This window comes from Salarias fasciatus, chromosome 5 (assembly GCF_902148845.1).
Source record: "Salarias fasciatus chromosome 5, fSalaFa1.1, whole genome shotgun sequence".
NCBI lineage: Eukaryota > Metazoa > Chordata > Actinopteri > Blenniiformes > Blenniidae > Salarias > Salarias fasciatus.
Genome location: NC_043749.1, coordinates 1,078,020 through 1,088,201, shown reverse-complemented (window position 1 = coordinate 1,088,201; position 10,182 = coordinate 1,078,020). Strand labels below are relative to the sequence as shown.

Below are 10,182 nucleotides of genomic sequence, written 5' to 3'. Positions count from 1 at the left end.
GTATTTAAGGTCAGGCTTATTTTAAACAGTATGAGGTAGAAGTGAGCAGGGTTGGGAGGGTTACTTTAAAAATGTAATCCGGCACAATTACAAGTTACTTGTCAAAAAATTTAATTAGTAACTTATTCTAATTACTTCAATAAAACGTAACATACCAGATTAATTTCAGTTACTTTTAGATTACCTCACTAGCAAACATAAAAATAAAGAAAAAGACAAATACAATGTGTCATCCTCTTGGCGTATTGACGACTACACACAGCAAAAAAAACAATGCCATGTGTTAAGCTAGAGTGTTCTGAACTCTGCTGAACTCTGTGTTCTGTTTTATTAATACCAATAACATGACCTTTAACCTCTAACCTACAGAGAATCTTTCTCTCTTTCTGACTCAGGATCAGCTCCATCAGTTCAAACTGTGTTTGTTCTACAGTCCAGCAGCAGCACCAGGAGCTGTATTGGCAGTGTTAAGAGGCATTTGTTATAAACTCAATCTGCTGTGTAGCAGTGTTTTGTGTTCAGGTACGCCATTTTTTTCAAGAGTTCATTCATTCTTCAGTGACAGAAGGCTTCTCCCCAGCCACAGCCCCCTCTGGACAGAGCCGTGACACTGCGCACTCATTGCTGTTGGCAACGAAGAAGCAGCATAACGCCTTCAGTCTGGACACTGTGGGACAGTCCACATTGTTGCAATAAAAAAAAACAAAAAAAACAGATGAGTTGAATTTGTGTTTTAATTTGCTCTCAATATGTGCTTAATGGCCTGACACGTTTTTTTTTACATTCAACTTTTGTCATTGAGGTGCTCAGTCTTGTTTGCAAGAGATAAATTAACGACAGAGACCCTTAATTTGTATGTGAATCTCTTCCAGAGTACACGGCTGATGAAGCTGTCATCTCTAAAGGCTCCTCAGTCGTCGTCAGGAGGATCCCCGTCTCTGGAGCCAGGCCCGGCTTTAAATCCAGCGTCAACATGTAAGTGTGGACTTAAGAGAGCTGCTTTCTTCTACCGTTCAGTGTTGATAAGTGACAGCAACAGGTCCAGCCCAGCGCACACCCGGGAAGAGGAATGAGGGCTGAACTGGGATTCAACTCCGTCAAGATCCAATGAAACACAAACCCTCCTCTTCCACGTTTCCTCATTTAACCACAACATACTTCCAAACAGGCCTCACATATCAACCACTCATGACAACCCCCATTCAGTATTTTTTTATATATCAAATCAGGCTTATAGATGGATAGAAATCAATAACAGTAAGAAGGCCCATTCTGTGTATTTCCACAGAGATTGCATTGTCCCTGAGGACTGTGGTTTCTTTTCTTGTTTCAGGGAGCGATCAGGTGTCCAGCGTTCTCATCCCTCCGGAGCCAGCAGAGCCGTATGTATCCAAAGCCTCAGAGCACATCGCCAAATGTGCAGAATGTGTGATGTGCCTCTCATTAAATGTGATGTTGTATCTCTCAGCAATGATATGAAACACAATCTGACAGACTGGTTTGCACTGGCATCACAACACTTTAACAAGCGAGACCCCACAAGATCTTAATTATAATAAATTAAAAAAGAATATTTAGAGAAGTTGAGCATAGAGGGAACTTCTTAGTCTTCATCTTAACCTTTGTCGAACTGTTTGTCTTTATTTTACAGATGCATTACCAGAAGTCCGGCAGCATCTTGCCTGTCGTGTCCCAGGTTTGCTTTCACTTCTGTTTCATATGTCAGGTTTATCTTGGATTGTTTGTTATTTAATTTCAAACTCTACTGGACTTGGTGTGTGTTTGAAAGCAAACATTTCTCCATGTCCACGCAGATGGGTAATCTGGCTGATCTGGACATTCTGGAGGAGGACAAGCTCAGCATGGTGATGAGGCAGTCTTCCAGCGTCTACATGAAGTGATTCAAATCCATCACTTTTCGGACTCTTTGATCCGTGCCCTGCTTCTCTGTTGTCGGACACATCATCTTTTTCCCTTGCTCTTTCTGCAGTTCCACCAAGAAGCCCTGCAGTCTTCTGTCAGGTTGTTTGTTTTCGCTGTGGAGTTCCAGGACACCACATCAGGGACTGTCCATCAGTCAGGGTGAATATCCATGATCTCTGTCATTCAAGCCATCAGCGCTCAACTTTAACTCAACTTTGAAAAAGTCCAGAATTCTCTGTGCAGCATGGCGAGACTTCAGGATCAGTCCTACTTCAGTCTGGTCAAAAACACTTTTTCATTTTATAGATGCACAAAGATTTTTGAGTCAACACAGATTGTATCACACTAATTTAAAAAGTCCACCAATGAATGGGCATCAAGAGTTAAATAACACGACTCTTCAACTGTAATCCAGCTTCTATTTAAAACCCACCTGAACTCAGTTCATCCTCAACCAGTCTATGTCCAGCGTGGTGTTAACTGTTGATGTGTGTGTGTGTTTGCCAGCAAAATAACAATCCTGAGACTGGTCAGAGGATGAAGAAGACCACAGGCATCCCTCGCTCTTTTCTGCTTGAGGTGGACGACCCGACCATGAGAGGAGTCATGCTGACCAGCAGCGGACAATACGCTTTTCCTGTCATCAACTCGTGAGTCAAGATTTTATTCCTTTGTTTACCAAGAGATCTTGGTCAAAAATGTGCACTTAAAATCAATTCTTTCTCAGTTAAAGTTATTTGTGGTGCTCGCATGAAAGGAGCTTTATCAAAGCTGGATGATCAGTAAACGTTGGTTGATATATTCACACTGTTTTCTGCCTACAGTGAAGCGTATGCAGCAGGTAACTAGGAAAAGCCTCCGCTTGTTGAAAGCAAGGAAGATCCCACCCCTGAAGAGCTCCTGTGTGGGATGTGTGAGGAGACGCTGTGCGATGCAGTGCTCATTCCCTGCTGTGCCAACAGCTACTGCGATCAATGTGAGTATCTCACACATGCGAATGAATCCCAGCAGACTGATCCTGTCGTCAGTGTTGTTGCGGTTTCTCTTCTGTCTTTACATGTCTGCTCTTGTTCTGACCCCCACAGGCGTTTGCGACGCTTTGCTGGACTCCGACGATCATGTCTGCCCCACATGCAAGCAGCCACACGTCTCCCCCGACGCACTGACGGCCAATCACGCTCTCAGACAGGTGAGTCCAGGACCAAACCAGGGTGTGACGGTATCAGAGCTTTTCTGCTTCACTGCACTTCAGAAATTCATCTGTTATCATCCGTTTGCGTCAATACAAGCCGTCGACAAGTTTACGAATGAGGGAGGTGCCGCCTACAGGAAGTCCCAGGGTCAGAATGGAGACATGGCTGAGGATCCTGTCCTCACCCTGCCTCTTGTCTCTAGGCAGGATCCGCTGCAGAAGCCTCAGCATTCACGCTTCACGCAGCAGGTGAGCTTCAGAATCAGGTCTCATGAGGGAGGAGGAAAAACACACCGCAGTCTGTGTGTCTTCTCTCAAAAAACTCCTTCTTTCGCGGTGGGTCGGGGGTCGTTTCATTTTCCTCAACATTCCTACTACTGTCTTTTTGGCCTTCTTTGTAGGCTCCTGTCCAGGTTTGTCCTGCAGCAGCAGAGACACTGTCTCCCTCTGGTGGCCATCGCTACACTGGCAGCCGGGTGTTTTCACACAGGGATGGAGAGATGGAGCGCAGCAGGACTCCTTCAGCACTGAAGAGAAAGCACTCATCTTCCTCTCTTCAGTCATCTGCCGACTCCACAGACCGCAGAGCCACACAGAGCAACGGTGGAAATGAAGGCAAACGGCAGAAAAGGGAGTGAGAACTTCACAAAGGGGGAAAAAAAAACAAAGACAGAGACAGGCGTTTCCTGTTGTGAAATATAAAATTTAAAAAACAAGTTTCTTTTCTGTGGGTTTATTCCGTCTATATAGAGGCCTTTTGCTGTCAGTCAGTCACTTTGTGTCCTTCCCACTGTGGAAGCTGCCGCTCTGGTTGGTTTAGAGACGGAGGCATTGGGCATTGAGGCAATGGGTTTAGAAAAACAAGCTGAAGGCAGCAGAAGCCATGTTCAGAAGAAACAGATTTTCACACGCTAATCAGATGTTTTGTACAAATGTAGAAATTTCAGATCGTCTTGCAGGTTTGGAAAAAAATCAAATCATTAGCTCCAATTCCAACAGTTCCATGAGGACATTGTCTTTGGACAATTTTTCTTCAGTTTTATGTCTAAAACATGTAACCCTACAGTTTATTTCATGGAACAGGGATGTTTACGGCAGTGAATCCCAGACGTGTGGACTCCAGTCACATGACCTGGACTCCAGTCATGAATTCGATGACTTTCGACTCGACTTGAAAATTTATGAAAAGACTTGTAACTCGACCTGGACTGAAACAGCAACGACTTGGGACCTCGTTTGGATTGAGCCCTTTGACTCGAAATGACCTGCTGCTTTCACCCAAACACAGATTTAAGAAAATGAAAAGTATTTTAACAAACACTCTGTAGCTCTCTCTCTCTCTCTCTCTCTCTCTCTGAGAATTTGTTTGTATGTGATGTGCACGTGCATGCACAGTATGATTGAATGTACTACAATAAAGTGGTTCATTAAATACAGCATTTCCTTCACACTGAGCGAACATTAAACCCACCGTCCGCCCCGGGCTACGGCCTGGTTGGTAACCCAGGGTGACGGCAGGGCGAGACGCGGCGCCTCCACATCGATAGGTTCTGTTCTGAGCTCACATCCGGGGTCAGGCCGAGCTGGGAACCCGGCGTCACGCTGCCGGTGGCGGTGGGGGTGCTGGTGGTGTTGAGTATGGGACTTTTAATTCTGAAAAAATGTTAATTACGCTTTAAAATGACCAGGAAAGCACCTGAAATCTTTATTTGGAATTAAACTGCTGGTTTATTCTCATTCAAGAGCTGAATTCTATTTAAATTAGACACGACTTTATTCTCCTCATTCTGCACACGCTCGTTCCCTCGACATGACGCAATATTCCAAGATGGCGGCCTGCGGCAGGCCTTTGACTCATCCTGAGACAATTTTTTTTAATGAGAGCCTCAGAAGAAATGGATAGAGTGAATGAATTGAAGCATATTTTAATCATTCCAAATTAAAAGCTCCATGTAACCTTAAATAACAGAAAATACACAACTCTGTTCATGTACTTGTTATGTTTCACTTTCTCAAACACACACACACACAATGAGTTTGTTCTCATGGATATAGATTTTAAAAGTATATATGTCAACTGTGTAAATTCAGTGTATCATTGTTTTGTTGTTAAAATGACTTGAAATGATTCTAAACTGAAAAGGAAGAACTCGGGGCTTGACTTGAGACTTGTCAGTCTCGATTTGTGACTTGACTCGGGACTTGAGGAAAAATCTGCCAGAGAGACCAACAATCCTGTTCCTGACTCAGATCCTTATGACAAGTTCCAAGTTTACAATGAGCAGGATCTTAATTTACATTTGATTTAAGTAAAAGATGAGAGAAGATTTTCCACCTCTGGAGATGAGTGATCTTATTTTTACTCAAAAACTCTGCCATAAAGAGGAAATGTCCCTTAAGCTAATATCCCTTTCCCACTGAAACTAGCGGGTGAGCGAACTCGCTATCTTGCCAATGCTGGGTCATCTCGATGAAGGATATCTCACGCTGTGTCCAGAAACAACAACAACAAGCACGTTAACGCTGCCACGCCACGGCGACCTCATCGCCTAAATTATCGCGTCGACCCGGGGCTTTCCCGCTGAAGCCGATCAGAGGCTGATTAAAACCCGGGTTGCGTGCAGGTTCAGTTGACCCAGGTCGAGGCGCCGTTTGAACCCTTTCCCACTGCCATGAGGAGCTGATTATTAGCGGGTTTAAACGAGCTTTTTGGCCAGTGGGAAAGTGGTATAGATTAGTTTCTCTCAACCAAATAAGGGAGAGGAGTAAGTTCACACATTTTTCAACAAACTCCACCACAAAGAGGAAATGTCAAAGCTATTTTAAACTTCTGTTAATTTCCGCATCAGAGAATCTTCAGTGTCAAAAGATCAGACATCAAATGGCTTCACTAAGAGTTTTCCTCGTTTTGTTGCTTCAGGCTGAAGGTAAATGCTTTAATTTCGTTTTTTTTTTTTGTGTGTGTGTGTGTTCTTATTACTAATCATTGTAAAGAGTTCAATAATTTGTTTAGACAATACGTAGAAAATCATCTGAGCAAAAGGCAGGGTATATTTGTCTGAGTGTTTGAACATGGTAAGGTTTTATGTGGAGTTTGCATGTTTTCCCTGGATGTGGATTTTTCTCCAGACACTCCGGCTGACTTCAGAAGACCAAAAACATTGTTGTTTGGCTGATTGGTGAAACTATATAATCTGTCGGTATGAATGTGACTGTGTGTTACTGTAATCACAGATGGGTTTGAAGATTAGAGGATTCTAAAAACGTAACAGAGAAAGCAGTAAAATGTAAAATGGAATGAAGAACAATCAAAAGCTACATTAAGAGTGACGATACAAACTTAAAGTGAAATGAGTGTTTTGGGTATGAAAATGTTTGATTCAACTTTGAGACCATAACACAGTTGATCTTGCTTTGCACATCACGTCAGGGTCTTCTTTGTTTTAATTTAAAATGATTTTAAGTTTAAAATGTATCATTTGTTGTTTTCTTTTTCCACCAGGCATCAGAGGAGACATCTCTTACTGTGATCTCTATCAGAGACCTGGAGATGATGTCTTGTTACCCTGTCTTCTGGTGTCATTAACTAAGACCAGATGTTCAGATATTGACTGGTTTTACAACAAACAGCGAAGAAGAACTTTTCTTGATGTTGATGATGGAGAAGTTGTGAAGAGCTCGCCCCGAGCTGCCAGACTGAGTCTGCACACCAACTGCTCTCTGATCATCAATAACATCACAGCTGAGGACGCTGGTCAGTACACCTGTCGATATGAGAGGGACTCTACCTGGGACACACAGGTGTTTCTCAACATTTTGACAAGTGAGTGTTTTAACAGAAGAGTTATTTTCCGGACAGAAATCTGATTGTAAATCCTTGCTGATTGTAAAACCACAGAAAAAATAACAGTTTGATGTTTCTATTGCAGATAGATGTTCCACTTTCTGCTCTGTTAACAGATATTACTTGTTATCTTCTAGTTTCACCGTCATCTACAGACACAGATCCAAACAGAGACGGAGACGTGACATTAAGTTGCTCCCTGTTCAAATTTGGAGGATGGTGTGAACCCAGGAGTGTCCGCTGGGTGGATGAGACGGGAGCTGAGCTGGTTGGTGAAGGTGATGGTTTCAGGTATGGAGGACAGACAAACTGTGTTTCTTATCTGACTGTGAAGAATCAGGCTGAACACAGCAGAAGATACACCTGCCAGTATGTTGATGAAACAGGTGTGAAGATCCAGGCTCTCTACTCAGCTGTGTCCTCAGTGTCACCAACAGGTGAGGACTCAAACACACACACGACTCACTGAACCTTTGACAATGTGTTTTTCTACATCAGGGTTTTCAGATTACAGAAAAATCACACACACATTGAAATTCACATGATATTTATACATGTTCCTTCTTCTTCTGTTCAAAATTTACTGCAGAAAAAAAGTCTTCCCAAAAAATAAAATCCAGTCCTTTGTCTTCAGAATGAAATAGTGCCTTTACGAATGACTTCCTGGTTATGAGGTTTTTAGCCCAAATCTACATGAATATCAACGTGAGATGTATTTCTCCTGCAGATCCCACCGACTGGCCTCCTCTGAGCTACACCATGTGGGCTCTGCGCATCTCAGTATTGATCCTCATGATGGTCCTCACAGCTCGGATCATCAGAGGCACAGGTGACAACTTTCACATCGTATCACAATTTGACTGAATCGTAACTCTGAACTTCAGTTCTGACTCCTGATCTGGTTGCAGGAAGCACCAGGCAGCTCCGAAACAACAGCGTGAGTATGAACAAAGGATTGAACTGTCACATTTAATCCTCATGTTCTTTGGTTATGAGATCCTTCATGTGATCAGTATTGATTGTGAAGCTGCATTGCAGCAGCCCTCTGGAGGCACCGGAGTTCATTCAGTTCCCTTCAAGCCTCTTTTTCAGATTGTTTCCTGTTTTATTTCACAGGTTCGTTACATCAAGACTGATAGTGGTGGAGAAGTAAGCTGTGAAAATGTAGAACAGCGTCTGTCTCCTTCTGCGCTGCGCTGATCTCCAACAACTCTCCTCGCTAACATCAGCTGTTTTGATTCTTCCTAATCTGTTGAACCTCTCATATTTTAGTGAGAGGATATGTAGCGCTGCATTTTGCCACATTACATACTGTACTGTTATTCCATGACGCGGTGCTAAAGGGTCGATAATCACTGGAAACTAAAAGCAACAATCTTTTATCATTGTTATTTATTATTGTCACTCTGATGGCTCCAACTCCATATTGAACAAAAATTCTTTGTGAAAGCAGAATTTAGAGCAAAGCTGCTGAACTGGATTGCATTTCATTGGAGTATCATCAGTGATGAATGAGTGAGTGCATGATGCCCCTTTTTAATGCAACAACTGTCCTTCTGTAAACAGTAAAAAAAAATATCAATCTGAATGAAGCAGATTGATATTCAAAGAAACAACTGAAGTTTAAAAAAAACAGGCTAAATTCTTATCTCAGCAGGGCTGTAAAATCAAAGTCATCCCCTGGACTAGAAGCCGCTGTATCAGTCTCAACCACTGTGCAGTCAGACGACTGAACTGCAGCGGCGTCTTTAGGCCAGTTTTAGGGGCTGAAGCCTCAGATCTTCGTCTTCTGTCGCTGCTCTCAGTGAAAACACACTCAAGATAATTCCCCTGATATTTTCTCCATTCTGCTGGTTTAGGCTTGATGAAGAGGGCTTATTTAAATATGTTTCCATCGTCACTAGCTAAACACGCTAAACATACTGTTACCGTGCCAACCTATGTTTGCAGTTGTGCTGTCTTTAAGAGATTACCCCCCTCCTTAAACCCCAGTGACGCCCCTGATGAACTGTAACATTTAGCATCCAATTGAAATATATTTCTTTCGACAACAGACTATATTATGTGTTATATATAAAGAAAAAAGTATATTTCAACAACCCCCTTTGCAATATGAAAGAAACAAAGAAATGTGCAACATTTTGCAGAAAAGCACAATGAAGTAAAATGTGCATTTTCAGAACTGAGATTGTCAAATATATCACACAGAAAATTTCTAATTGTCATTCGGTCACAGCTTCCTACCAGTGCACCTCTGTGGGTCAAAGAAGCTGAAGTTAGCTTCTGATTCGGCACTAAAGGGAAAAGTTAAGGGAAAATGATTTCACAAGTGGAGCAGCTGTTTATCCGTTTTCTGTGCTACATATTTATGAAAAACCAAATTTAACGTAATTGAGACAATAAATTTGTCAAACAATCATTATTGAATTTCTACAGCTTTCTTTATATTTCAGTGTGAAAGAAAAGCATATTCAACAGTAATCTTCATAACTAGAACACAGGTCCAGATCGAAAACCACTGTACCCCAACTCCCCAAATCTGGACTAAATTATTCTAAAGATGTTAAACTTTCACTAAAACTTTGTTTCTGATTTGTGAAAACTTCTTTGGATTTGTTAAAATGTAAAATAGAGCAGAGCTGACTGTATTTTTCGCAGCCAGACCGCAGATGGAGAACCACTGGACCTGCACTTCTCAAATCTGACGAATGAAGTGTCCTTCAAGAATGATATATCATTCCAAAGCTCAAGAGATTTACAATGTCAACAAACTTCATTTCAATTCCCAAGATTTATGACAATCCAGCCAGATAGCCACAAGCGGCAGCATATTAAATGATGGCTCACGAACCCACGACGTTGCGGTGCAGTAAATGGATCTGGCATCATGGATATATACTGTTAGGTTTTGTTCCGGATGTTGCTGATGTTCGCGGGACTGTTAGTTTTTGCACATGTATTTTAAATTTGGTATAAAACAAATTCTTTGATGTCACAGTGCACTTAAAGTGTTCAGTTGGTGACATTTAGGGCTTTTTGTTTGAGAAACAGTTGAAAAACAACTGTTGCTCGCTGGTGGTTTATGCTGCAGCTGACTTGATCAAATCAGTGTCTTTGTATTGCATGTACTGTCTCTTTCCGTTTTAAAATGTGTTTGATTATCTTTTCTTGTTTGTTTTATATTCATTCCTCTTTTTGTCATGGTCTCCTTTATAAAACTAAA

The 10,182-nt window shown here is 42.0% G+C and overlaps 2 protein-coding genes across 4 annotated transcripts; both read left to right on the top strand.

The window, feature by feature from the left end:
• The first annotated feature begins 1,814 nt into the window (after positions 1-1,814).
• Positions 1,815-4,973, top strand: LOC115387931 (uncharacterized). The gene is made up of 6 exons (XM_030090838.1): positions 1,815-1,897; positions 1,991-2,022; positions 2,845-2,899; positions 3,009-3,112; positions 3,213-3,364; positions 3,517-4,973. The coding sequence occupies exons 1-6, from the start codon at positions 1,815-1,817 to the stop codon at positions 3,751-3,753; spliced, it is 663 nt and encodes a 220-aa protein (XP_029946698.1). The 3' UTR covers positions 3,754-4,973.
• Positions 4,974-5,790: 817 nt separating this feature from the next.
• Positions 5,791-10,182, top strand: LOC115389343 (uncharacterized). Of its 3 annotated transcripts, none has more exons than XM_030092834.1 (6): positions 5,791-6,042; positions 6,618-6,938; positions 7,097-7,396; positions 7,687-7,788; positions 7,868-7,896; positions 8,076-10,182. In XM_030092834.1, the coding sequence occupies exons 1-6, from the start codon at positions 5,997-5,999 to the stop codon at positions 8,157-8,159; spliced, it is 882 nt and encodes a 293-aa protein (XP_029948694.1). In that variant the 5' UTR covers positions 5,791-5,996; the 3' UTR covers positions 8,160-10,182. The 3 variants fall into 3 exon arrangements, with proteins under 3 accessions (XP_029948694.1, XP_029948695.1, XP_029948692.1); XM_030092835.1 differs by lacking the exon at positions 5,791-6,042 and having other exon boundaries at positions 6,109-6,938; positions 7,097-7,250; positions 7,346-7,396; XM_030092832.1 differs by lacking the exon at positions 5,791-6,042 and having other exon boundaries at positions 6,109-6,938.